The following is a 28,000-nucleotide window of genomic DNA, read 5'->3' on the forward strand; positions in this document are numbered from 1 at the left end:
AAAAATGGGGCCCGACGCCGAGTTTTGGAAAATAAAACTGCGGAGCGGAAACCCGTTATCGAAATAAAACATCGATTTTGAAAGATGACGCGCGGACCGGAAATACTAACCTCGATCACCAAACATCGCTTCCGGTGTGGGCACCTTCTTTGTCTCCGGCCCGACTAGTGGTTGTGGTTTTTTCCTCCTTCCTTTCACTTACGAGGATATATTTGCATATATATCCACATTTTCTACTATTGAATGACAGTCGACTCGGAAATATTTATGCCTAAAAGTAAAGCGCCGAAAATGGATGACTTGGACTACAGTAAGTGGCTTAACGAGGGGAGCTGGTTTTATGGAGACGTTATCGGCAAGCTAGCGGTGGCTAGCCCGAATCGCTTTTAGCTCGTGCTGTTTGATTAGGGGCTGACAAAAGAGGGGGTTCAGTACACAGTCATATGCAAACGAGCAGAACGTGTTCTTAAATAGCTGTTAAAATCGTATCGCATAGTCTCGCCGTGGCTCAGTTCGATCGGCGCAGATGTCGGCTTCATATCGATCCATTTTAATACAGTATCGGCCAGTGTTTCAGGTCAGGCCGCCAGGTGGACTTTTAACTGCGCCGCCGGGCTTACGCGGCGTCTTATTCTTTAAAATGCTTCTTAAACCCGGGCTCGTAACAAGTCGTTTGTTATTGTTGTGTTGGATGCGAGCTGTGGGCGTGGTTGTTGGGACGAGGTGGGGGTGAAGGCATCATTTTCGTTTTGGATTCGTCATGGCGTTCCTTGCGGCATGGTGAACTATTGGTCCGGGGTTCACAAATGGCCACAATAACTGTCCGGTTAAAGCCCGGTCACCCACGAGTCGTTTACGGTAGCGGTGGGCAACTCCGGTCCTCGATGGCCGCCTTCCTGCGTGTTTGAGATGACGCCCTCCTCCCATACGCCTGATTTAAAAGATCAGGATCGTCATGAGACTTCCGAAGCTCTTGCTGAGGAGCCGATCATTTAAATTAGGTGTTAATTAATTAGACATCTAAAATTTGCAGGAAAGCGGCCCTCGAGGACCGGCGGCCGCCCACAGCAGTTTATGGTATTCGGGACAATGTTTTCTTTGTCGTAACTGAAAGTTGGAGTCGCTAGCAAAAGCGCAGAAAAGCATGGCATGCCTGGAATTGAACCCCATACTGCTACTATGAGGCCGACAAAACCGCCACTGGGTCATTGTGTCGCCTTACGTCTTTACGTAAGCCAGAAGGGGTTTTTCCCCAATGATCCTGAGCAGGACGCGGAATAGGCAAGATGGATTTTCCCCTCACTTTTTAACTTCCTGATAACAATGGCAGGTTACAGCCATTCTTCCCAATGTCAGTAACACTGCCGTTTATGATTTGAGTTTAAGAAAGAGGCACTCCTGTTTTTGTTTTGTGCTTGTCGTTCCTGCAGCGTTAACAGACTCCTTCTTCTCGCCCGCAGTCCCAGTAGACCTGAGCCCAGAGGAGCGCTCAGAGCTGGAGGACATCCGCAGAAGGAAGGGGGTCCTGTTACAGGAGATCCAGAGGCTCCGCGAGGAGCTCAGGGAGGCCATTTTGGAGGTGGAGGGGCTGGAGGCCAGCACAGAGGGCAGGTGAGGAGTGGCCAACGCCAGGCCCAATTACGGTCGCGCGTGGTCAAACAATGTTTCGGGCAATTTTAGTCTCAAAACGGCGCAGCCTATTGTCCTCGGCACTGCCAGTCGAAGGCAACAGCCACCGTTGTATGAAATCCACGTGAGGACGCTGGCGAATTTCCAGTTTGTTCGTATTTTCACAATATGACCGAGACGAGTCTGAATTGTTGGGCCTTTGACGTCGCGCCTTCCGTTGTCCACTCGAATTCCTCCGCGAGCCACGAACGGTCTTTCTCGGGTCGTAATCGGGCCTCGTCTGCTCTGCAGTAAAACCCTTCAGAAAAATCGACATGTGGCGATGGGAAGGAAGAAGTTCAACATGGACCCTAAAAAGGTAGGAATGTCCAAATGAGTGTGGGGAGGGCGCATGGGAGGTGACGGTTGCGTCCGTTTGTCTTGGCAGGGCATCGTGTTTCTCGTGGAGAACGAGCTGCTCAGACACACTCCGGAGGACATCGCTCAGTTCCTCTACAAAGGCGAAGGCCTCAACAAGACGGCCATCGGCGACTACCTCGGAGAAAGGTGCTGAATTGGAATCTAGCGTGGCTCTTAATCCCGCCCCTCATTTACGGCTGCTTCCCCCCGCGTCGCCGCAGGGACGACTTCAACATCAAAGTGCTGCAGGCCTTCGTTGACCTGCACGAGTTCACCGATCTCAACCTCGTCCAGGCCCTCAGGTAAGCGTCAACTCCGCAAAGGAAACTCATCACATACGGCTTTGTGGAAAGTGCGAAACCATCGCAAGCGCCAGAGACTCCATTTTGCAAACCGACAGCGGTTCCTGCTCAACTTTGGAGCAACCGCCATGATCTCGGCGTGCGCCTAAAGCTGATTCAAAGAGCGATGTGTCTTGCTCGCAGGCAGTTTTTGTGGAGTTTCCGTCTGCCCGGTGAAGCCCAGAAGATTGATCGGATGATGGAGGCATTTGCCCAGCGATACTGTCACTGTAACCCCGGCGTCTTCCAGAGCACCGGTACACGCGCACACGTGCACGCACATTTCGTTGACATTTTTTAGAGGGAACGGAACAGTTTCACGTAAGGTTTATGACGGATGGCCTTGGGGGGGAAAAAAACCAAAAGGAGCGATTCAAAATCCAAAATGTCGTTGCATGAATCACACTGAAAGTCGCATGGCCAACCGGAAGACACCCCCCACCCCCGACCGACTTTGTCCCATCCATCCATCCATCCATCCATCCATCCATCATCTACCGCTTATCCGGGGCCGGGTCGCGGGGGCAACAGCTTTAGCAGGGAAGCCCAGACTTCCCTCTCCCTAGCTACTTCTTCCAGCTCTCCCCGGGGGCTCCCGAGGCGTTCCCAGGCCAGCTGGGTGACATAGTCTCTCCAGCGTGTCCTGGGTCTTCCTCGGGGTCTCCTCCCGGTGGGACATGACCGGAACACCTCACCGGAGGCGTCCGAATCAGATGCCCAAGCCACCTCATCTGGCTCCTCTCGATGTGGAGGAGAAGCGGCTCGACTCTGAGCCCCTCCCGGATGACTGAGCTTCTCACCTTATCTCTAAGGGAGTGCCCGGACACCCTGCGGAGAAAACTCATTTCGGCCGCTTGTATCCGGGATCTCGTTCTTTTCGGTCACGACCCATAGCACGACCGACTTTGTGTTCCTTTCATTTTCACACTTTGCCAAAATTCTCTTCTCTTACATTTGAATGCATTGTTGTCCGACGCGCGTGACTTACGGCGGCCACTTGAGGCGCTCTAGTTCCCCCGCCTTGCTCTGAACCCGCCGCTCGTTGGCAGACACGTGTTACGTGCTGTCCTTCGCCATCATCATGCTCAACACCAGCCTCCATAACCCCAACGTGAGGGACAAGCCGGCCGTGGACCGCTTCATCTCCATGAACCGAGGCATCAACGACGGAGGCGACCTGCCCGAGGACCTCCTGCGCGTAAGGCGAAGCTTCCGCCCCCCCCGTCCGCCGCACCGCCGCGCGGCGCTCGCCCCTGATTTCTCTCTCTTCTCGCTCCAGAACCTCTACGAAAGTATCAAAAACGAGCCCTTCAAGATCCCCGAGGACGACGGCAACGACCTCACGCACACCTTCTTCAACCCCGACAGAGAAGGCTGGCTGCTCAAGCTCGGTGAGAGAGCAAAACGCCGCTCTCGGGCGTTGGCACCTTTGCTGTTTTCTCTTGCGAAGCTTTTGTTTTGGCGGGGGAAGGAGTGGGGGGGGGGGGGGGGGTCCCCCCGTGCATCTCTGTCTGTCTACCTGGCAATAAAATGGCGCCCGAAGGGCATCACTGTTGTTGCATGGCATTGGCGGGGCTTGTCGGGTGTGTCACTAATGTATCATGTCCTTCTCTCTCTTTCTTCCTCTCTCGTGTGCCTCTCAATAAATCCGCCGGCCCCCCCTTTCCATCTTGCGCTTCTTCTCCCGCGGCTTCTGCTGCCGCCGCTTGTTTTCTCAGGAGGTATGTACTGACCAACTCACCGTTGCGTTCGTTCGCGGGCGTAGGAAGGTAGCTCGCGGCGGGAAGGGGGAAAGGAAAAAAGCCCTTTGCGCCGGTGACCCCTTCTGACGGGCGTCCCTTGTTTGCAGGGGGGCGGGTGAAAACCTGGAAACGCCGATGGTTCATCCTCACAGACAACTGCCTCTACTACTTTGAATACACGACGGTAAGTCGGCACGCTTTCCTCGGGTCCTTCACTTCCAAAATTTCAAGCCAGGTACATTCACGACCGACAGAGTCAAGTGTTTCATGATCAAAAAAATCAGGAACTATTGATTTTTTTTTCCTAGACCCTTGAAATTGAGAGTTTGCTAACACACCTCCATCAAATTTCACCACACAAGCCCAAAGTCACTACTTGAGCTCTTTTCCACCACACTCGACTTGGCTCAATATTGGGAAGAGTTAAAAAAAAAGCTTGCGTGAGCTTGCGCGTGGCTCCTTTTCGCACCCCGCCGGTCCCGGCTTTGCTCTGAAGCCTTTTTCACTCGCAGGACAAAGAACCTCGAGGCATCATCCCCTTGGAGAACCTCAGCATCCGCGAGGTGGAGGACCCGCGCAAACCGGTAAGATCACATTCCGCTTTGAGGCTGGATTTAGCCTGCATGCTTGACACAACTCCAGATTAAGAAAACATTTTTTTTTTGGCAAGCGGCACAATTGGGAGAGCAGTGGAACTAGAAAAACAAACAAAGAAGAAGAAATGGAGTCAGGCCGGTTCTGTTGGGGCGAAAGCGGCCTTCTTTCTCCCGCGTGTTCGTTGAATTTCGGACGAGGAGAATGTTGCTTCGTCAAATACAGGCTGGAATCGATGAACCGTTTCTTCAAAGCTTTTTAGTAACAGAATATTCCGGGCGTCGGTGAATTACAGACCATGACTGCGCGTCACGAATGCGAAGCAGGAAGAGATTCACATCATTTATTTGAAGTGATGATTATTAGAAGGACGCCAAGCGACACCGCCGGCACGGGAAAGTTCTACAGCAGGGGTGTCCAAACTTTTTGCCAAGGGGGCCATATTTTATGTGGTAAAATGTCGGGGGGCCGACCTTGGCTGACATTCTTTACATTGAACAACAATATTGTTCAACAAATTTGAGTAAGCCAGTCTGTTTCACATTTCCATTTTTATTTTAATTTCAACAATCTTAAGAATTTCTTTTGGTTCATTTGAAACAGGAATTTGAAATATGACATATCAGTCAATCTAAACACGGAGTGATGTCTTGTTAACTCGTCAGTGATGCCCTCTAGTGTCTAAATGCTATTACTCATTTAGCCACTAGAGGGAAGCAGTACTCTATGAAACATCACTCACCAGTCTACGAGACCTCAGTCAATGCAACGCGTGTTCCATTGCGCCCAACCTGCGGGCCAGACGGCACTGATTTTATGACGGGGGCCGAGGGCCGGATGAAATTCGACCGCGGGCCGGATTTGGCCCGCAGGCCTGACTTTGGACATGCCTGTTCTACAGCATGACTAAATACGAGCAGAATAGAGTCTTCAGTTCCATCCTGTATGTGGCAAGTTTCGGGTAGCGGCCAATGTGGGGGCAGCACAAATGCACCGATGGCCTCTCCCGTGAAATCACACTTTTTCCACCAGTTTGTTGATGAGGTGTTTTTGATGTTCCATTGACATTGATACCTTTGCTTGAAGCTTAAGCATACGCGAAAATAGTAAGCGTAAAATCAGAATGGGACAGCGTCACTTGCCGTGTCCAATCGGGCCCGAACGAGTTTTGACGCGGCCATATTCTTATCCGATCCCGACAGAACTGCTTCGAGTTGTACATCCCCAACAACCGCGGTCAACTCATCAAGGCGTGCAAGACGGAGGCGGACGGCCGCGTGGTGGAGGGAAACCACATGGTGTACCGCATCTCCGCCCCCACGCCCGAGGAGAAGGACGAGTGGATCCACAGCATCAAGTATGTTGACGAATCACAAGTAGCGGGGAAAAGGCGCCTTTATTTGACAAAGTGCGTCGGAATCACCGGGCGGGGCACGCCGAACGCCACATTTCAGCATTGACCGGAGCGTTCCGATTTTAGTAGCGAAAGGATATCATGAAAATGTCGTTTTGACTGGAGTTTGTGTGCACGCGTCACGCCAGGTCTGCGGTCAGCGTGGACCCCTTCTACGAAATGCTCGCTGCCAGGAAGAAACGTATATCGCTGAAGAAGAAAGAAGAGCAGGCCTAGAGTGTTACCCGCGCCGCCCCCCTCCTTTTTCGCCTCCCTCCGAACTCCTCGTCGTCCCCGCGGCCGCCACGTTGAACACACTGGCCGGCATCCGCGCGGGCGAGGGACCGCCGTGCCGTCCTCGAAACGAGAACTCTTCGGAAAATTCTAGCTGCAAAGGCTCATCACATGGCAGTGCCCCCCCCCCCCGCCCCCCCAAGTATGTGCAATTTTTTTGGGTTTTTCTTTTGGTGGTCTTTCTGGGGTGCCACCAGATTGCGACAAAACATGGTCTCCTATAAAAGCGGTGCTTTGGTGTCATCTTGTGATAATCGCGTGTCGAGGCACTATGTCGACGTGAGTGGAGGAGCTTCCAGTCGCACTGGACGGGCCGAATGTCCCAACTTGTAGCATCCTGCGGAAGCTATAAGCATTGGCTGGGGGGGCGGGGGGGGGGGGCATTCATGACTTGATCCGGGGAAGGGCTCGCTCCATCCCCATCCCGCCGCAAGTGCTTTGTCACAACGCTTTCCTGTTTTATTGGCCTCAATCAAAGCCCCCCCCCCCCCCCCCCGCACTTCAGCTTCCAGCCCAGCCCAACACAACCAAAAGCCGCGAAATGGCGACAATAAAGCTCCTCAACTCGCCGCTTTTCTATGAGGCAGGGCAATGGCATGTCGAGTAGAAGCTCCTCCCATCACTTCAACGTGGCTCCTCGGCACAAAGATGCCAGAGGATGGCGCCAAAGAACAACTTTTGTGTGCTTTGGCGCCACCCTGTGGCATCTCGGGTGTAGGATGAAAGCACTTTTTTTTTTTTGAAATCAGCCAGAGCTTTGAATACAAGCTCCTTCTCTCACTTTTGCCATCGTGGGACCAGAATGGTGCCAAAGCACCACTTTTCTATTTATACTTTGATGCGATTCGAGAACATTTGAGAAAATACACCAAGCAAAGTCAACAAACAGAGAATAAGTCCAAAAAAAACCAACAACAACATGAATTTACGAGAGAATCATGACTAGGCGGGGGCGGGGGACACTTATTAATAAGCAATTATCGGATTTAGCTCCCCCCCCTCTGAAAAAAACAAAGTCCTCATTACTCCAGCCTCCATTCTTGACAAGTAGATGGAAGAGGTGACATTTTGACCCCCCCCCCCCCTCATCCAAGGCAGCTCATGACGTTGTACGCCTTTTTTTTTCCTCTTTATGTTCTTGTAAATAGACGTTCGCATCTTTGTTTACAGCACACCCGGAGAGACCATTTAATTTATTGTTCCCCGTTTTGTACAAGCTACTGTTAGGAGCACACGTAGACGTGCGCAAAGTCGCCAACGAGTCTTTAGCGTGCCTAGAAGAAGAGCCGCCGGGATACGTGCCGTTTTGCCCGGTGAAGCACAAGCCTCCGTGAAATAATCCCACCTTGTTTTCTTGCATTTCTTCGGCTTCCGTCCAGGTCGAACCAGTCCAGTCCTGCGACCTTGTTTTAAATGAACCGGATTTGACACGTTGATGCTTTTTGTCGACGCTAACTGAACTCAAGATGCGTTAATTGTTTTCACTGCACTTTATTAGTTCCTTGCGCCTGCCGCGTGCGTTGGTGAATCAGCTCGCCAATAAGTGAGGGCGGGGCTAGGGGAACCCCATGCAGGCCAAACTCGGAGGGAAGTCTTCTAAAAAAATTCAATCTTTCGATCATATTTTGATGGCCCCTGTTGGAAAATAAAAAAAACGGGTTCCCCACCGCACGTTGATACAAAACGCGATCACCTGCTCTCATTCAAGTTCAAAAGGTCACGACCTTCATGCTCTGTAGGTGGGTTTTTTTTCTTCTCTAAATATTTTACTTCTTGATTCCAAAAAAAAAAAAAAAGGTAGCATGAGACTGAATGATGACGCTGATCGCATTTGGACCTTTTGTAGCCGCGGCGACGGCCAAGCGGATGAACACAAACTTTGTGAGTTGCCTTTACGTTAGTCGTTTCTCTCCCAAAGCTTGCAAAGGCCCGGCCGGCCTTCTGCCAATCCCGTACGTGCTTTTTGTGTATTTGCCTGTGGGCCTTCTTCGACCTTCTGGAAGTTCTTGAAGTGCAAAGTTGCCAAAAAAAAGGAAAAAAGTCAAAAGATCCAAGTGTTACAAACTGCACAGCAAAACTCTTTTGTTTCTGAGCCACCTCTTTCTGAAAATGTCTTTATTTTCTATTTATTTATTGACTTATGCCGAAGTGAAGATGGAGCTAGATATGATGTAAATGTAGCAAATGGTGCGAACCGCACACACACACACACACACACACACACACACACACACACACACATATACATTGGTGCCAGTAAACTACAGTGACAATAAAAAGGTGATGATTGACTGTTGATTGATATGCGTTTCGATTCATCTTCATTCAAGAGGCCCAAAAATAAGAAAAACGGATGACGAACAATTTTGATTTGGGGGATTTAAAAACAAAAGTAACAGAATTTATTATTCTTGATTGCTACAAATTGATCATAAAATTAGAAACACAGAAGCATTCTGGGTAATGGGATGTCAGGCAGCTGAGAGGATCCAGAAGTGAGGATTGATTTTATCACCTCGCGACTTTTAATATTTTGTATATTCCAGAATATAAAACTTCAAACCGATAGATTCAGTGTTATAGTCGCAAGACTCTCTTGGAATAAGTCCTGCTCCCATCACAGCTCAACTCTTGCCTTCCTGTGCTGACGCTCGCTGATTATTGACAAATTGACTTCATTATTTGAAGAAGTGCCATTAAAATGACAAAAAAAAATAATAATGATGATATACAGTCACAGTTCAATTACTTTTTCAGGACGCTTCTACTGATCCTTGAACCTCTACTTGGGCTAGTGTGTTTAAAACGATACATTTGAAGAGTCGTCGTCACAAAAGTACTTTTGAGTAAAATCTACGTCAATGTGTAAGTCTAACAAAATGATGACACTTCTTTGGTTATTTAGCTGTATTTTGTGTGGAAATCTTCCAGATAAATTTGTCAACACATTGTTACAACAAAGTAATTAGCTAAATTATGAATAAAGTGACAAGATGTCAGAAAACCTAACTAATCATCAGACATTGGCCACAAAGACTGTACAAGTAAGTGACCCCGCCCCCCCCCCCAAAAAAAAGTTCAAATCAAGGCATTGGTTCTCCCCCCCCCCCCCCTCCCCTGTTAAAAAAGTATTTTGACCCCCATTTTAGAGCATCACAGTGTTTTGTATTGTCACCGTCAAGTCTTTTTCAGTGACAGGTTTGGAAGGGGCGCCTCAAGACACCCCCGTGCAGCTCCACGTCCGCGTCGGACCACGAGATGACGTCGCCGGCCAGGTGGTTGCGGCACGATGCCAGGCCCTGGATGTCGGCCCCGCTCAGGACCGAGGACCACATCTGCACGTCGGCCAGCTCCCCCACAAAGGACTGCGCGGCGTCGAAACGCCCACCCAGTGTGTCCTTCAACCGGTGGAGGGAAGGACAGATACCAAGTTACCGAACTTGAGTCGGAGTCCGCAAAGCAAGCAAAAAACCCCAAATCAAAATATTTTCACGGTGTAAAAGCTAGCTAGCATTTTTAGTGACGCTTTTTTTGTTGCTGTGCCAAGCTAGTTTTTTTGTTGAATCAGCACTCCTACTTTTACCACGATGTATTCGTTTGCTGGGGTTTTGAAGTAGTGTTTTGCTGCCATCTTGTGGCTTCTTGGTGCCAGGGAAACTAGGTTGAAGTGAGTTGGGAGCTTCATTTGAACAAAAGTAGTACTTTTGTGCTAAGGAACTATTAAAGTGAGTTGAGTAGCTTTATTTTTTTAAAATTTCTTTTGGCAGCAAGAAACCATGTTTGAGTGAGTTGAGAAGCTTCACTTCAACAAAAGTAGTGTTTTGCTGCCATCTTGTGGCTTCTTGGTGCCAGGGAAACTAGGTTGAAGTGAGTTGGGAGCTTCATTTGAACAAAAGTAGTACTTTTGTGCTAAGGAACTGTTAAAGTGAGTTGAGTAGCTTTATTTTTTGAAAATTTCTTTTGGCAGCATGATGCCAAGAAACAACGTTTGAGTGAGTTGAGAAGCTTCACTTCAACAAAAGTAGTGCTTTGCCGCCATCTTCTGGCATCCTGGTGCCAAGTGTATGAAAGTCGGTTTAGGTTTAGTGCCAGGGAACTATGAAAGGAGGAGCTTGATTTCGAGAAAAGTATTGCATTGCTGTTATCTTGTGGCATACACAGGTAGGTGCCAGGGAACTATGTTGGAGTGAGTTGAAGCTTCATTTTTGTCACATCTACCTCCAAGGCAACACGTTGATTGGATGAATTGATCGTAAAAAAAAAATGTCTCTGGTTTGTTGTCACCTGTTCCTGTCCCAGGACAAAGACCCCTCCTGCTCTGACGGGATGCCAGGGGGCCAGACCCTCGCCGGACCCCTGCAGGTCACCGTCTTTGTAGGCCTCCCAGTGGCCGTCTCGCGTGGACCACGTCACGCAGACGTGGTGCCACTTGCCGTCACTCAGCGTCACGGGCAAAGACACGGCCTGCGACGAAGGTCAGTCACACAATCGGTAAAAAAAAAAAATGTATATACAAGGACAAAAGTATTGGGCCAGCTCAAAATGTCCCATAATGCATCACTCGACCCACACTAAGAGTTAGAAAGAGGCTAAATGAGAGAAAAAGATCAACTCCATCAAAGTCTTGTTTTTTTTTTTTTTTTTTTTTTTTGTCTCCCACGACCCCCCACCTCACCTGGTCGTCGATCAGCAGCTCCACGGGATTGCCCCCCCACTCGATCAGCACCACTTGGTTGGCCTGGCCCGGTGCCGAGTAGGAGAACGGCGTCCCCATGGCGGGCCCGGCGCCGGCCTTGATCCGCAGACACAAAGTGAGCGCGAAGATCTGGCGCGGCAGCGTCCGCTTGATGCGCGCGTGCATGTAGCTGGTGCGCACGGGGAAGCTCAGCTGGAAGGCGCCGACCTCCTTCTTCCGGGCCGAACCTGAAGGTCCAGTGCGGCGAAAGGCAGCATGTGAATGTTGCTCACCTGCGGTGGTGGCAACTAAGTACCAAAGACTTGCTCGCTCAATTTTTCAACGGGAGTATTTGGCAATTTTGGGGCTTGTATCGGCTGAAAATTTTTTTCAAATCGGTAGTTCTGCTTGAAGCGGAAAATTTGAGACCAAGTACGGTGTGAGGACTTGAGTCTCCATTGCGCACCTGCCAGGTGAAGCTGGTCGAGCATGTTGTCCAATTTGTTGCCGTGGTGACCTCCTCCCGCGAGGTCATCGTGACCGCCGTCGTCCCCGTGATGGCTTTCGTCGAGGCCCTCGTCCCCGCGATGGCTTCCGTCGCCGTGCTCCTCAAAGTATCCGGTGTGGTTGCTGTCGCCGCTGCGGTCGTTCGGGTGTTGCCGCTGGTGGTCGTGCGGGTGCAGCTGCTCCTCCAGAGTGTCGATCTTCCTCTGCAGAAGCTCTCCCAGGGAGCTCGAGTAGGTCAGGGACGAGTTCCTCTTCTGCAAGACACGTCGGGCGGGTGGTTAGAACCGTTTGCCACGTGGCGAGGTGGTCTCGGGTTTGAATTGGTGTTCGGGTAAAGCCGTTCTGGTGGAGCTTGCACAAAATGGATTCACCCGATCGTCTTTGATGATGATTATTATTCATTCATTCATTCATCTTCCGAGCCGCTTGATCCTCACTAGGGTCGCGGGGGGTGCTGGAGCCTATCCCAGCTGTCTCCGGGCAGTAGGCGGGGGACACCCTGAACCGCTTGCCAGCCAATCACAGGGCACACAGAAACGAACAACCATTCGCACTCACACTCACACCTAGGGACAATTTGGAGTGTTCAATCAGCCTGCCATGCATGTTTTTGGAATGTGGGAGGAATCCGGAGCACCCGGAGAAAACCCACGCAGAAGAACGTACAACTCCACACAGGGAGGCCGGAGCTGGAATCGAACCCGGTACCTCTGCACTGTGAAGCCGACGTGCTAACCACTGGACTACCGGGCCGCCTTGATGATTATTATGATAGTCTTAATTCACAGACAATCATCTGTCGGGATCTTTTTAAGGACCCCCCCCCCTTCCTTCTCATGCAATGGACTATTCCATCTTTCTCCTTCAAATCGACGCCTCTGAACAGAACAGAAACTCGAGCACACGCCAAAATGTCTTTCACTGTCAAACATCTCCACCATGAATAGCGAGAGAATCGCAAACGGTTGACTTTCTGCGCATGTGTGCCGGTCAACCCTGCGATTGACAGGCGATTGACAGGCGATTGGCGCGATCGGCGCGCTCGAGGGAATGTTTGGAAGCGTTTGTGTGGTCCATTGTGCTCTCGGGTGTAATCCGTGCGCGGCCTAATTACCTCAGTCGAGGCAGATCAGCCTAATTACTGCTGATCTTCGAGCCCCGACCCCGCCCCCCCATCTTACCCCGCGCCCACTCCTGCCCTTCCTCACGACTCCGCTCCCTGACATGGATCTGTGGTCTTGCCAATCCACAGCCCAAGGAAAGAGAGTCGTTGAATTTTGTGGGCTCAACGAATGATTCTCGTTACCTCATTCAGTAGCAGCCAATTCTCAACCAAGTCTGAAAAGACGTCTAAAAACGTCTTTGGGAGTGAATGAGTAAAAAAACAAAAACAAAATCCATGTTAAGGTTTTTTTCTGTTCTTTTTTTCCTTCTAGGTCAAGGAGTTCAAAGAGTAGCTGGAATTTGAAGGGTCCCTCCACCCCCCCCTTTTCCCCAGCACAAGTATCTCTCCCGACGTCCATCTTTTGCCAGCCAGCCGTGCCTCTGCCCGCGTCTCACCTGCAGGTTTTCCAGCCTGTCCTTGAGCGCCTGCAGCATCCTCTCCATCTGCTCCGATGAGCTCACGTGCTCCACGACGTCTTTCTCTCGGGGCTTTGCCTCGTCGGCTCCGTCCGAGGGCGCGCTCGCTCGCTCGAAGCCCTCGCACAGGGCCAGCTTGGCGGTCAGCTCTCGGATGGTCTCCCTCTGGTCCAGGATGGTCTCCTTGTGTCGCAGCAGACTCTCGCGCAGGTGCAGCGTGGCGGCCTTGGCCTCGCCGCTCGCACCCCACCAGCCGGCCGGAGGCGCGCTCGATTGACGGGCCGCGTCGGCGGCGGGGAAGCAGGCGGGGTCGGCGTCCGGCGGAATGGGGGTGCACACCAAGCGCGGCTGCGCGCCACCGCCGTACAAGTCGTTCAGGTCCCGAGTGGAAGACGTGGGCAGCAGGAGCAGAGAGAGGAGGATGACCAACGGAGGCGCCGTTTTCCTTTTTCTCTCCATCCTTCTGAGGACTCGGCATCAAAGTCCGAAGGCCATCGTCCGGGCGGCCGATGGATTCTTGGGTCCTTCACCGATTTCTGGGATGGAACTGCAAAACCACAGCCACAGGTCTGATGCCGTTCTCTCGGTGTTCACCTTTCTCTGCGAATGCAGAGGGTTTGGGTTTTTTTGCGGGTGTGGGGGGGGGGGGCGGACATCCAAAGGCTTGGTATGAAAACTGAGAACAATGTCGCGTTGAATAATGCAGTTTGCCTGATGTATTGGCTGGAAGGGGGGGGGGGTCACACTTGGCGCCTGGCACAATTTTTTCTGGTTGCCCTCTTTTTAGAGTGGCGAGGCTTAAAGCCCAGACAGATGGTCTCCCAAGTCGCAAAGCGTGTCAATACCGATCTCGCCCGTTGATCCTCCTGCCACTTGATCAGTTTATCATCGGCGCCAACCGGCTCAATTAACCTAATTAGGAGCGGTTGTTGCGCTCCCTTGGATCTCGCCGGGCTTCTCGGGCCTCCTCGGTCTGCGTTGTGCGTGTTTGCGGTAATCCGCGGCGAGGTGGCCGCGCCAGATGGTGGCTATTTAAGTCGCGCCATCGGTTGTAAACGGAAAACCCGACAAGTGCGCCTTAAAAGCGCCGACGGAAGCAAGACGCCAGGCGTGGAAATAAGCGGCGAGCGCTTCAAGGTCACCGTTTTGGCGCGTGGTCGTCGTTTCTTAGAAGCTTTCCCGAGCTCGCAGGCCCCTTTTTCAGCGTTCATGTTGAAGACGGTGTGACAAAATTAGGACAATTTCTCTCCTGATGAAAGTTTGCTTTTTTTTTTTTTTTTTCCTGATCCGAAACTCAACTCTTCACTCATGTATGCAAAACACGTCATGTCATCTTTTTCTTCTACTTTTGTCTACTTTTTTGGTCTCATTTTTGGGGTGTATTATTCACACTCCAAGGTGCCTTTTATAACATTCGGTCATCTAAAATGAGTCGGGAAATTGATGATGCCACGATTTCATTCATAAAATTCTGAATAGATTTTCCTGAAGAGTTTTTTTTAATGTCATTTTGCACCTGAGCGAAACTCATAAATTGCAACTTGATTCTTTTTCCAAATGATTTTTTTCATAAAATGATCCCCTCTCTCCTGTTGAATAGAAACCTCATTCCGGATGATATCATCACTTCTTTTCAGAAATACTTCTCACTTTATTTTCTCTTTTCATTACTTACATTTTTCCCGCTTCTATGGCTTTTTTTTCAAACCAAAAAAGAGATTTTTTTTGTAATATTACTGCTTTATTTTCATTGGGATTATTCTATATTACATTTTGTTATTGTTAAAACAAAAAGTCATCATTTGGAATATTTTGCATGACTTTTCTTGCATGATTGCAACTTCCCCCTGGCAACACTCGTAAACGTTAATCTCGCAACATTATCACGTGAACCGGCAAATGTACGACTTTCCTCATGTTGTTTGTGTTGATGTCGTCCGTCTCCAACGGCGAGCGCGTTCAAAGCGTAGCTCGGCCTGATTTTGGAGATGGGTGGCCAAAATGCATGCCGCTCCCTTCCCACGTTCCTCACATTTTGTCTCGAGAAAATCGGAAGAGTTCTTACCTGCCGTTTTGGTCGCTCGAGCATCCGCGCGCACACTGATGAGATTTTGCCAGGGATTTCCTCGTTGGGAGCCTTCCTCATCATCTGCCTTTTCCCCTCCTCCTCTCTCTCTCTCTCTCTCTTGCTTGGCAGACTCCGCCTCCAAGGGGACCCGATCGCTTACCTTCCAAGACCGCGCCCGATGCCGTCGTATGGGCAAACACCGGACATGCCGGCACGCGAGCTGCTGACCTGATTGGCACCGCGTTCGACTGGCAGTCAACGAGGTGGCGGCAGGACACGTCGCCGCTTTAAGGGTGAAAGGTCAAATCAACGTCTCACACACACACACACCGATTGAAACACGGCAGCCAGAATATTAGGATTATTGTTCATTTCTTATGTCGTGTGTCCTGAACAGTATTTTTTAAAAATTATTATTATTATTATTATTTTTTACAGCTGCAGCTTTTGTGAATGCGCGATATCGATAAAGTTGAGATGAGTTTTGTTCGGTTCGTCACAAAAGTGTCCATCAAACAAGTAGCAATCATGGAAGATCTGCTTCCCTCTAGTGGCCAAAAGAGGTTTCGCGTTTTCGATGCACTCGAGGAGCGGCGTGTGAGCCTGGAGTTGATGTTTGCAAAAGTGGTTTCATTCGGCCCGTTTTTGTTCTAGTTTGCGCTGATCTTTGGCCGTTGACGTTTAGCAGAACAAAGAAACGCTCACTCATGAAGCAACGGCAACTCTTGTCAAGCTGTGCAGCCGGCCGCTTGTTGCCATTCGTACAACAGAAAATGAGCTTGGCGTTCTGCTTTGGCACTTTATCTTCCGTGTGACGTGTTGGCTTCATCAACGCGGGCTTTTCTTTCTTCCTAGTTCTTCATTTTGTGTCCCTCAAAACAGGATCAACTTAAAAATTCCCCAAATAGTTTGACAAAGAAAGGCCGAGGTGAATCAAAGGATCAAAGGTGAATCGAGGGCAGCCGACGAGCCTGTAGCGCGTTTGCACGCGCTGAGGCCCCGTCCGGCCCGCCGTGTCCTTCGGGGAGCAGGAATGCGCGCTACTCTTGATCTATGTAGGCCAGGCCTGTGCCTGGACCCCCCCCCCCCCTCTTTTTTCAAGTCATTATTCTCCTGCTGCTATTCAGACCAGGTCCCGTCAGCTCATTGTTATTCAGGCCCAGTGAGGGAAAGCAAGCGAGCGAGCGGCAGGCCAGTGTGCTTTGGAGGCCGAACGCGCTCCGCCGGGAAGCTGCGAGGGCGGACCTGCTTTTGGGAAGGGGGGGGGGGGGGGCTTGGAGAAAGAGCTCCTGGACACTTTTTCACTTTTTTTTTTTTTTTCACTTTATGCATCCGTGAAGGCATGTTGCTAATCGGCTCAGTAATGAGGAGAGGTACTGAACGGCACCAAATATCTGACCTCCATTCTTGTGTGCAGGCGAGGGCGAGCGAGAGAGAGAGAGAGAGAGCGCATGTGAAAAAGGGGTGGAGGGGAGTTGAGATTTAGTGGCCCGCCTGGTGAAACAATCCCCCCACTCACTGAAGCCACCCGACACAAGAAGAGAGAGGACAGCTCATCAGGAACTCTCGCTCGCTCGCCTCTTCCGACTTTGAGATGAGAACACGGTAACTCCTTTATTTTTTTTTTTTTTTTTGCTATCCTGTACTGTGTGTGGTGTTCCATTTGCCGCACACTTCAACAGGCTGTAAAAGGCCAGGAACCATTTTGTGTGTGTCTTGAAGTGAGCCGGGCTCGGCAACTGATCCCGTTTTGTCGCCGCTTTGCTCGAATGTGCGGCGCTGGCAGAAATGATTTGGTCACAGTTGAGCTTTGCTTCTTGTTCTTTCCGGCATTGTTGCTCGTATTGGAAATACTTTCAACTCCAGTCATGTCACCCCAGTATCGTGTTTCTCAAGCCTTTTCTATTACATGAGGTATCACTTTTTTTTCTGGGGGGAGGGGGGGGCTTGTCTCTTGAAGACGTTTCATTGCTAAAATGTACATTTAATGTACTGTGACATACCGGTGTGTATTTGTGTACAGTATTTGTCTACATATATTTAGATAAATATAGGTAGGTGTACACACACGCACACACACACACACACACACACGTGGATTTTTTTGGTGACTACATTTTCCCCATTCGCCTTAATTGCTAATTTGCCGGGATAAATCATGTTTTTTTGGGGGGGGGCAGATATATGGAAGGATGGATGGCTAGAGCAACTGCCTTTAAATGCATCAATTAGTGCCCCCCCCCCCACCTTCCCAGGCTCAAAAGCACATGAATGCATCTTCTGTCAGCTCCCAACCACCTGCAGACTTTCCCCTCTTTCATGCTAAAAACACGGCAACTCCCCCCCCAGAAGAAAATCTCTCAAGATATTCTCCACTTTAAAAGAATTCACAATCTTCTGCTTTTTGTTGTCGCGGCCCTTCTGACACACACACACACACACACACAGAAGACCCGGGTGGCCCTAATGAGCAATAAGTCTGGACTAGTTTTTCTTTGTGCCACGTCGCAGGAGCTGATCTGGGTCCAAGGTCTTGCCTGTAATCTCACTCACATAATAAACCCCGTGGCTGCGCACTTTGATTTTTTTTTATTTTTTGCCACCGCGCAAAACCAACCTGGACATCCTCTTCCCATTGTGTGGCTCCGTTTTGACACCTGTGATTGTCCGCCCCCCACCCGTCAACCCATTCTGCTTATCTTGCAAAATATTTGGCTTGGCCCGATAGCGCTGATATTAGGCCCAACATGTCTATCCGGGTAAAAAATATCTGCTTTTAGTCAAGGGCATGCGCTCCTATCTTGACGTGAGGTTGCGGTGACCTCCAAACACCCTCCGGCGCCTTTTTTTTTTTTTTAATCACATACTTGCGCGAATTAGCTGCAATAATCTCGCACCTTTGAATAAATATAAAGCCTCGCTTTCCTAATTCAGCGCATCACTCTTCTCCTGTAAATCAGCTCGTCCTGACCAAGGAAGAGCGAGACCCGTCAGGAACAACACACTCGGAAGAGAGAAGCCGCAGAAGCACAAAATGTCACGAACGGACGAGGTCAACAAGATGACGGAAAATGTTTATAAGGTACGAGCGCTCCATTTCACGATTGCCAAGTGCTCGCGGCTGACAAGTTTGATGTTTGCCAACAGGGGATCCTGGACCACTTTAACCCCAGCTTGAAGAATTTTGTCACTATGGGAAAACACTACGAGAAAGCCCTCACAGGTTTGTTCCCCCCCACCGCCCCCAAAAAATGTCTGCATTATGTTGAAGTCCGTTGTAGGGTCGTGGGGGACACTTGAACTATGTACCTAATGTGTGTGTGTGTGTGTGTGTGTTTATGTGTGTATATATATATATATATATATATATATATATATATATGGCGGCCCGGTAGTCCAGTGGTTAGCACGTGGGCTTCACAGTGCAGAGGTACCGGGTTCGATTCCAGCTCCGGCCTCTCTGTGTGGAGTTTGCATGTTCTCCCCGGGCCTGCGTGGGTTTTCTCCGGGTGCTCCGGTTTCCTCCCACATTCCAAATATATGCATGGCAGGCTGATTGGACGCTCTAAATTGTCCCTAGGTGTGAGTGTGAGCGTGGATGGTTGTTCGTCTCTGTGTGCCCTGCGATTGGCTGGCAACCGATTCAGGGTGTCCCCCGCCTACTGCCCGGAGACGGCTGGGATAGGCTCCAGCACCCCCCGCAACCCTAGTGAGGATCAAGCGGCTCGGAAGATGAATGAATGAATGAATATATATATATACACATACATATATAATTTTAATGTCTGTTTACATGCATTTGATATGTAGCAGTGTGTATCGTCCCAAATTACGTGTCACACTTTCAACTTTCATTCTACTACTGCTGTCGGGGAAATGAAATGCGGAGGAGTGAAAAGCGTCTGTTAGCAAATCAAAATTCAAGGCTTCTCAAGATTCGTCTCTCCAAGGAGGAATTTTGTCTGAGAGTAGGAGACAGCTGCATCAACAAATTGTAAGGCATCGTAAATCACACATGGCTGAAAAACGCCATGTCGACATTCTATTCGTAGCTTTCCATCTTGGTCCCCCCCCCCACACCCTCCCCCCCGTGATTGAAACATACCTCCTCATCAATGAATTAAGCAGTCAACGGTCCTATTTGGTTTTTGTCTCGAGACATTTTGGACAACCGTATCCTTCCAAATTTGTGGGAGGCCCTTTTCTCTGATTCGCCGGCTACAAAGCAAGGTCCATCAAGACGCGCTTGGGTGACTTTGGCAACTTTCAACTCCTCATCTTCCAGTCGGGCGTCCGTCCCAATGCCTACCATGAGGAAGTCTTCCAAATACTTCCTTATTGCACTTAACAAGACGTTTTTTGTTACATTCTTGACAACTTTTCACTTTCACTCCCGAGATTGGAAAACCAGGTACTTTTCTGCGAGTCGCTTTTTCTTGTCACTCGGTAGCACGCACACCTTCAACAGGGCAAATCTGGTCATAAAAATGAAAAAGAAAAATAGTATGACAGAATCTTTGTTGCTTGTCCAAACTCAAAATGCTGTGTTCCTAACTTCTTGTCCATTTTGAAAATCCACCCTAATACCCATTTTAATTCCTTGGCATTCAACACAGCACGAGGCTTGGGCCCCTATCGTTTTTATTGTATTAAACTATGTAACTCTTTCAAAATGATGTTCAATCATCTTCGGCTTTATATGCAATTCTATTTATGGACAGCAATTTTAAAGTGCTCTGAAAAATGAAATGAAGTTGAGTTTGTCCGCATATTTATGAGTTAGCTTTTCCTGTTTACGGAGCATTTTGAACATACTCAAAGTAACGTCTTGACTCTTATGCTGATCCTGTAATAAGTACAATGGTTTAAAAAAAGGAATTGTAAATACATGTCGTGCGTTTATCCAGATTGACAGCATTTTCGTCCACATCTCATTCCCTACCCCTCAACAATGTTTTGTCAAAATTGATTGTGTAATCTTGCTAAGTGATCAATGTCATTGGAAAAGCCACCGTATAACCGGAACAAAGCTAGTAGCGGCCTAAAAGTTTTACTTGCTAGCGCATGAACGTTTCCCAACATGTTCCGTCTTCCTTAGGAGTGACAGTGGCAGCGAAGGGCTACTTTGACGCTCTGGTCAAGCTGGGAGAGCTGGCCAGCGACAGCCAAGGCTCCAAGGAGCTGGGTGAGTACATGCGCAAGGTGCAGGTTGAAGGGAAGAAAAATCAAAACGAGCCGCTCATAGACTCCAACCAGATGAGAGGATTCGGGGCGTGGGGAAATGGTCTGTGGGACTCGGGCGCTTTGTGTTTGTCCAGGGAGGAGATGAAGACACAAGAGGAAATGTAGAGAGCGAGGAAACACGGGGAAAGGGAGAGAGTGGACTCATTGTTGGGAGATTAACAACACCACATGATCTCATTGTGATGCCGAAAAGAGCGGGGGAGGGCGGGCAGGGGTGTCAAGAGGGCAAGATGCCAGCCGCTGCATACTACTGCGCTCTGTGGCCCATCCAGAGAGGACGCTTGCTCCGTGTTTGTCAACCCGGGGCCTGTGTCCAAGCTACTAAAACATCTTTCGCAATATATTTAGACCACCGTGTGACTTATTACACAGTTGAAGCAGAGATGAGACTTGACTAACAAAATATGGTTTCTACTCTTACAAGAAAATTAAATCTACCTGTGTGATCGTATAGTATTTTTAACTAAAGCGTTACGGTAGAAATGATAAGAATCCCAGTCGTCTATTTTTTTTCCACTACACACAGTAAAAGAGGAGGAGAACAGATTCGCTCTTGTTTACAAAGTGTCATTGAACACACCAGAAGCGGGACCGCGTAACACATACGGCAATGGCGGCCGCGGTGAACTGCCGGCCTCGCGCTACTAATACAGTCGAATAAATGAAAAATAACTCGATACAGCAAAACTGAGAAGAAATAAAGAAGACTTGAAACACGGTGAAAGCGCTTTGAGGCCCGGACAAATATCTGCGCAACAAACGAGCATTTGCCAATCAACTCAACGCATAAAATGTTTGAGTTGACAAGACGTCACTTGAACAACGACACAATGCGGGCTCAGAACAACACACCGCAGCGCAGTAAGAGAAAACCAATTGAAATATTAATTTAGAACCTTGAATAAACTTGTACCATCAACGAGGTGCGGCTGAGCAACGTACATTTCGTCGTAGCTCCGGCCGACGAAACGGCGGGAAGCTAGCGTACCGTATAATCATACTCACAATAATTGAAGAAAAGCATGTCAGCAACTACAATTTGAGATGATTGACATCTTGTGTAGCTCTCTTTCTTAATATGCTTTTAAACCTATAGAGCTGTTAAACTCCTTTTCATTGTTTTGTCCCAATCTCAATAGACGATTTTATTCTGCTCTGTTGCGCAGGAGACACCTTATTTCAAATGGCCGAGGTCCACAGACAGATCCAGGTGCAACTGGAAGACGTGGTAAGGCGGGCGCGGGAACGCCACAGAACGCGAGCAGACATCAAGTTGTGAGACACGAATGAACATTTGTGCCTTTTGGCCATTCTTCCACAGCTCAAGTTGTTTCATTCCGAGCTGCTGGCCCAGCTGGAGCAGAAGCTGGAGGCGGACATAAAATACCTCACAGTAAGTCTACTCGAGGATGGCGAGGTCCTCCCGCAGATGACGCCCGGCTGCAATCATCACAAGAATTAAAAAGAAAACAAATTGTCCTCCTTTAGGCCACACTAAAGAAGTACCAGAACGAGCGGCGGTCCAAGACCGATTCCATCGAGCGTTGCCAGGCGCAGCTGAAGAAGCTGCGCAGGAAGAGCCTGGGCAGCCGCCACCCGAACAAGTATGGAGACCGAGAGATGCAGGCGAGTATACGCTCGGCTCCTCCAAAACTCGCTTTTTTTTTTTTTAAATCAACGGGTCGCTCTTTTTCGGTTTTATTTGCCTCATATGGACGTCAAGGAGCAAGTGTTGTTTTCTAGTAAAGGTCAACACGGGCCACGAGTGCTATTTTGGATTCATTTGTGATGCAGGAAGTGATGTCACGTGCGCTATTCCCGGTTGGCAACAATGTGTACTCGAAAGGTCACTCCTCAAACGATATTGCGTTCCGATTGTGTTCTCACAGTTTGTGGAGCTGATGAGTCGGCGCCAAGTGGAGCTGGACACGCTGGTCGCGACGGGTTACAGGTCGGCGCTGACCGAGGAGAGGAGGCGATACTGCTTCCTGGTGGATCGGCAGTGTTGCGTGACCAAGCTGCTCATCAACTACCACTGCAAGGTGACGCCGTCGACTACCCCCCCCCCCCACCCCCCTCAGTCAGCCGCGGCGCTCCGGCTGCAATCCGGTCAACGCTTGATCAAAACGTGCGGTCGTGACATCACAAAAGAAAATGTGATTAACAGCTTTGCCACCATTTTGGTTTTTCGAGTCAATGGACACTGTCCTGCTCCTGAAAAAAAAATGGGGGCAATTGTTGTCCATTTTTCTCTCTTTTGTAACGTGAAACAAATAACGGTAGCGGGGACCCCAAAATAACCAATGAATCAGCTGACGATCGGAATTTTCATTTTGGAATCTGCGTTAACCTCACTTATTATTATTTTGTTCAAATTTGCCGACAATATGTTTCAAAAGTTTATGAAGTTGAAACATGTTTAAAGCGCTGGGGAGATGTTAGCCTTGGTGTTCAACAGATCTTGAGCCCCTATTTTAGTGTTACGTTTTTTTTTTTTAATTGCATGTTGCTGTTTTATCGTTTTAAAAGCGCGTTCAATGATTTTGGGTTTGGCGTGCGATTTTCATTCACATTTTTTTTTCACAGCACTTTGAAAGTGCTCCGTAAATGAAACAAGATTGTTTACTTTTATCGCAGATTTCCACCTAGCGCGGGTGGCTAACGAGCATATTGATGAGCAGGACGTTCACTGTAGCGTGTTTGTCATTCATTTGGATGTTTTTTTTTTTTTCTTTCCAAAAATTCGGCCCAGGTGAAGGAGCTCCTGTCCCAAAAACTGTCGTCGTGGCAGCAGTCGTGCACTCAGCCGACCAAACTACCCGAGCGCGCTCTCAACTTGCTGCGTCACACGGCGCCACAGAGCTCCGGGGCTGCCGGCATCGCCGAGGTCCTCCGACACACCAAGCTGGGCTGCTCTCAGCCGGAACAGGTCAGACCGCGACGGTCTTCTGGTGTTACGGTCTTCCGGTGTTGCATTTTTTTTTTTGCAAAGCGATTTTAGCCGCATCGCCGGGTTAATATTGATTTTCCTCACGGCCCTTGGAGGGCAAAACGTAAACACCACGTGACCTGGACAAATGGTCCCCAAGTTTGAATGTAAAAATGGAGAGAAGGACGTCACGTGTTGCAGCTGTTGTAGCTCGTGTCTTGTTTTGTAGAGGCTGTCGGTTCAAGAGGTGCCACCTCTGTTGAATGGCGACCGCTCCCAGCAGCAGCAGCAGCAGCAACACTCGCCCCCCTCCTCATCCTCCCAGAGCGACGCCTGCCCTCAGGACTCTCCGCAGACCTTCCGGTCCGCGTCCGCCACCGGAACCCCGTCGAGAGGAGCGTCCCCTCAGCACAGCTGCTCGCCGCTCACCGCCTCGGCGACCAATCCCCCGGCCGACAGCGGCAGCCCCGCCGCGTCCACTCCCACAGGAGGCGCGACGGCGCAGCCCCCCCCATCCTCTCTCCTCTTGGCCGCCAACACCAGCAACCTGTCGCCGAGCCTCATCCCCTCCACCGTCATGTCGCTCAGCCAGGTGCCCCCGAGCGAAAGCGCCTCGCAGGGCGTCACGCTGGCCATTCCGCACAGCGCCCCCCACAGCCCCACGCTGCCCCACAGCGCCCCCCTGTCCAGGGCTATGACTCCCGTGCAGCTGCTGCACCAACAGGTGGGGCCGGGAGGGAACAACACTCTCCCCGTCGCTCATCCTTGGCTGAAGAAGACTGCCGAGATGTGCGCCACGTCCACTCTGCCGCTTCCCAAGCGGCCCGGCGCTGAGATGAGGCCGGGCGGCTTTCAAGGTGACGCGGACCTCAAAAGTTTCATCCGTACCAGCCATGTGTTGACTTCAATCGTGTCGCAATTTACAGAAACCGTCAATACTGTAAACAAAGGGGGATCGGGTAACAACTGATCAGGGCTCATTCCTCCTTGGCTTTTTTGGCTTCAGGCGGCAGGATGCTGCCTCTTTTGGGGCCCACGCGGGTGGAGGCCATGTTTGCTCACTCGCCCGGCGCGTCGGAAGGAGGCGGGGGAGGCGGCGGAGCTTCCTTGCTGCACTTCCTGCCGGGGGACGGCATCACCCTGCTGATTTCTGAGCCGAGAGACGGCTGGCACTACGGGCAGAATGATCGCACCGGGCGGTACGTTCCGAAGCTCAGATTACAGCCGGAAACGCGTCCGGGACACTTGGTCCCAAACCTTGAAGGAATGTTTAATTTTTTTTTTGTTTTTCACGTTCTGCATTACTATAAAGATGATGGCAGGGAAAAATATGCACTGGGGAGATTTGTAGTTCACTGGACTACAAATAGTTCTAATCTGTGCGGAATTGATGCCCATTATAATTTTCCCCCCCCCACAGAATATCCATTTTCAAGTAATTCGGGTCATATTATGCAGTCTTACACTTTTGGGCTCCTCCACCCACCTCCCCTTGAAATGGACTAACATTCAAACACACAAATATCAAACCAAAGCACTCACAAGGAGCTGCTTTAGGCCACAGCTCACGTCCAGGCGCTCGCACTGAATTGAGCAGGCTCCTGACATCACTGACTAGGCCACGCCCCTTGATGGCACACATCCAACACGAGTTATTCATTTCGATTCTTTTATTTTGTGTTCTTTGGACTGTATGCTTTTCTCATCTGATCCAGGTTGCCATTTCGTTTTTTTTCTGATCCTTTCTGCTTTTAAATGCTCCATATGATTGTGATCAATCTTTGTTTTTTTTTTCTCGTGATGTTTGACAGGAAGGGCTGGTTCCCTTTCTCCTACACTCAGCCACAACATGGCAGGACGGATCACCTCGAGAGGCGAGTCAGCCTTGACCACACACCCAAAAGGTACAACCCGATATGACAGTACTACTTATCCGTCATTGTCAATCACTGGCCGCGACATTCGGTACGCCTGGACATCAAATGAGATTTCCTCTGACCTATGAACTGCAACCATTGGATTGCAATGTGAATGCAAAACCTCTCAGGCAGTGTCAAATCTCAAGCGAATATCTCATTGGATCGGCCAGGTGGACCAATGAAGTGTGTCTGCTTAGCGAATGTAGCAATTGCCTGATAATGTGTGCACCCCGCCCCGCCCCCACCCCAACCCGTTCCCCTGCCGCAGCTCCTTTTTCCTTTCCAAGGCCAACAGCACCAGCATGAGCCAGCTGGACCAACTGGTGTCTCCCAATCTCAGCCCCGAGTCGGCGGAGGAGCGCTCCTTCCCTCCCCAGAGGATCAGCACCTTCCGGCCACGCCCGTACAGCATGGCCGACTCCAACAGGGTCAGAGGCCGATCAGGCAAAACGTAGATAACGTCAAAGACGGGCGTGAGTAATGACCGCGGGCTTTGTTTCTCCACTATGGCAGATCTGTGCGCAGTTGGCCTCCTCGCCGCCGTCTCCAACGAGGTATTTGTGAACGTGCGTCTTAAGTATTGAGCATCTCCAACTGATCCAGAATGTTCTGGCCAAGGGGGGGGGGGGTATGCTTTGAGCAACAGCTTGCCAACAGAGAATCTCTTTTCTCTTGAGTTTGAGGGAGCATTTTTTTTGTTTTGTTTTGTTTTTTTTTTGTAATTCAGGACCAACCCGTTTGCCCACATACGTCTCCGAAGAACCGTCACCAACGATCGCTCGGCGCCAATCATCGAGTGAGCGCTCTGCTTTTGGGGACAGAACACATCATTGCTTCAAGAGTACCACCCCTCCCCCACCCCTCCTCTCTGTTTTCTTTTCATTTCATTTATTGTGATGCAAGTTAGTTGTGTGGCTTTTTTTTTTCTAAAGGTGGATGTGTAGAGCTGATCTGTGATCCATCAAAATTGTTCAGTGTGACTAAAACGGGGGCTGGGCCAATGCGTTCTGATCAGGGAAGTCCTGCGAGGGCTCGACTAAAGTCATGAAAAATAATACCAAGATACTGTCAATGTTTTGAGGCCCACCACTGCTCCAGATAAACACCAATGCTCAAAATCAACATCATTTTATTTTATTTTATTTTTTTGGATCATCTGCTGTAATCGACATTTTTCGGCTTCTCTCTAACAACTCTTTTGCCGGTCGTTAGCCTTTTGTTTGCCTTCTTGCCTCACTCACAGAGGTGCTTTTAGCTGAGTGTGTTGCAGGATTGGCTTCTATTCTATAGATTGAGGAACATCTGCAGTCGAGTCAAGACAATTAACTCCACTGCAGCCAAATAAGCTACGGTAATTAGCTGATAAATTCAGATTGTGACCTTAGGTGGCATATAGTTTTAGATTCAGGTGTTTTTGGCACTGCTTTCAAGATGTTATTGTATACATTAGGATTTCTCAGTTGTGTGTGTGTGTGTGTGTGTGTGTGTGTGTATGTGTGTGTGTGTAACAGGCTGAGGCCAGTAATCGACAAACATGCTGCTGCTTTGATATTGCGTATGACCAGTGTTGCTCTTCACCTTGTTTAGTGTAATGTTCTCGACATTTTTGAGGTCCGGGACATCTGCTTATTTTTGCCCAACCCTGAGAATTGACACCCCACACCCCCGTCACTTCATCTGAAACAGGCAGAGTTTTTTTTTTTTTGTCGTCAGTCTGATGACCCGACTTTCCAAATGCTAACTTGATCCTTGCAAGTTAGCACTTTTAGCCGTAGCTTCTTCCTGCTGATGTTTCAACATAAAAGATGAATTAAGTCACCATCCCACAGAAATGTTCGGGATTTTGTAATTTTTGAAACGAATGCAGCTGATGTTAAATTTGCATTAACACTCTGCCATAGTAACTTGAACAATGCAAATGTGAGCGAGAGCCCCCCCCCACCCAAGACCCCCTTCCGGGGTAAAAAAAAAAAACATTCTGTCATGTAGTTATATCCACTGTGAGGTAAACTTAAAATGTAGTTAATTCATGATGAAGTTGTCTCTCGGTAGAAGCCAGTTTTAAAACTGCACGAGAGCAGTGGGTCACCTGGACTGCAGGATGCTTTTATTTTAAGGTTGTTGGGTTTTTTTTTTCGAAAGGAAGAAGAAAGTCGTGGAGGAAAAGTCAATATTTTAGTCTCTGGAGGTTTTTGATTCCTTTTCAGTCCCCCGATACAAAGCGAGTCATCATGAGGGTGGGATGCACCATCATTGTTTGCGTTTACCCAGGAGACTCGGCAGAATCTTGTGTTGGTCAAAGGTTTGCAGTACTGTATTGGAAAGTGCTGGAGAAGGTTTACAGGAAAGTTGTCGGAAGCGTTCATTGCTCAGCGAGAGATCAAATGCCTTTTCGTTAGCTCTGTAGCCAGAAGAGAAAGATGGCGTTTGTAAAGCCAATGTTGTAACTGCTATGATGTGATACTTGCAGTTCCTCGAGGGAGATGACATCATCAAGACTAACGGCCGCCCCCATAATCTTCTTCCAATTTGAAATGCTAACAAACACTATGCAAATGTTTCGACATTAGCCATGTGAAATTGTATACAAAGTAAAGAGTCTAGTTGGCTGCGGTTTCCTAACAAGAGTAATAATGAATACTGACATTGAGCAAAATAAAGAAAAATCTGTGGCAGACACGTTCC

General features: G+C 49.4%; 3 protein-coding genes across 7 annotated transcripts; 2 read left to right on the forward strand and 1 right to left on the reverse strand.

The window, feature by feature from the left end:
- The first annotated feature begins 129 nt into the window (after positions 1-129).
- cyth2 (cytohesin 2) lies at positions 130-8,688 on the forward strand. 3 transcript variants are annotated; one of them, XM_052065964.1, is made up of 12 exons: positions 131-310; positions 1,461-1,611; positions 1,921-1,987; positions 2,057-2,175; positions 2,250-2,330; positions 2,514-2,626; positions 3,419-3,567; positions 3,649-3,760; positions 4,219-4,295; positions 4,624-4,695; positions 5,908-6,062; positions 6,248-8,688. In XM_052065964.1, the coding sequence occupies exons 1-12, from the start codon at positions 244-246 to the stop codon at positions 6,333-6,335; spliced, it is 1,251 nt and encodes a 416-aa protein (XP_051921924.1). In that variant the 5' UTR covers positions 131-243; the 3' UTR covers positions 6,336-8,688. The 3 variants fall into 3 exon arrangements, with proteins under 3 accessions (XP_051921922.1, XP_051921924.1, XP_051921923.1); XM_052065962.1 differs by having other exon boundaries at positions 130-310; positions 3,419-3,760; XM_052065963.1 differs by lacking the exon at positions 131-310 and adding an exon at positions 1,030-1,351 and having other exon boundaries at positions 3,419-3,760.
- An 855-nt stretch (positions 8,689-9,543) lies between these two features.
- Positions 9,544-15,366, reverse strand: si:dkey-283b15.2 (neuronal pentraxin-2). Its single transcript, XM_052065958.1, has 6 exons — positions 15,221-15,366; positions 13,135-13,702; positions 11,534-11,828; positions 11,068-11,315; positions 10,677-10,856; positions 9,544-9,790 (listed from the first exon to the last, which is right to left on the reverse strand). The coding sequence occupies exons 2-6, from the start codon at positions 13,612-13,614 to the stop codon at positions 9,581-9,583; spliced, it is 1,413 nt and encodes a 470-aa protein (XP_051921918.1). The 5' UTR covers positions 13,615-13,702; positions 15,221-15,366; the 3' UTR covers positions 9,544-9,580.
- On the forward strand, positions 10,843-27,995 carry zgc:158689 (uncharacterized protein LOC791177 homolog). 3 transcript variants are annotated; one of them, XM_052065934.1, is made up of 18 exons: positions 10,843-10,867; positions 11,086-11,203; positions 15,353-15,523; positions 16,641-16,828; positions 18,184-18,305; positions 18,371-18,446; positions 20,322-20,408; positions 21,634-21,695; positions 21,789-21,860; positions 21,956-22,093; positions 22,357-22,509; positions 23,220-23,396; positions 23,626-24,253; positions 24,403-24,595; positions 25,208-25,300; positions 25,584-25,743; positions 25,829-25,869; positions 26,043-27,995. In XM_052065934.1, exons 5-18 carry the CDS (start codon positions 18,258-18,260, stop codon positions 26,113-26,115), a joined length of 2,001 nt encoding a protein of 666 aa, XP_051921894.1. In that variant the 5' UTR covers positions 10,843-10,867; positions 11,086-11,203; positions 15,353-15,523; positions 16,641-16,828; positions 18,184-18,257; the 3' UTR covers positions 26,116-27,995. The 3 variants fall into 3 exon arrangements, with proteins under 3 accessions (XP_051921894.1, XP_051921895.1, XP_051921897.1); XM_052065935.1 differs by lacking the exon at positions 10,843-10,867 and having other exon boundaries at positions 11,082-11,203; positions 15,353-15,516; XM_052065937.1 differs by lacking the exons at positions 10,843-10,867; positions 11,086-11,203 and adding an exon at positions 13,303-13,722.
- The last annotated feature ends 5 nt before the right edge of the window (positions 27,996-28,000 follow it).

The sequence above is a fragment of the Hippocampus zosterae genome, chromosome 5 (assembly GCF_025434085.1).
Source record: "Hippocampus zosterae strain Florida chromosome 5, ASM2543408v3, whole genome shotgun sequence".
Lineage (NCBI taxonomy): Eukaryota > Metazoa > Chordata > Actinopteri > Syngnathiformes > Syngnathidae > Hippocampus > Hippocampus zosterae.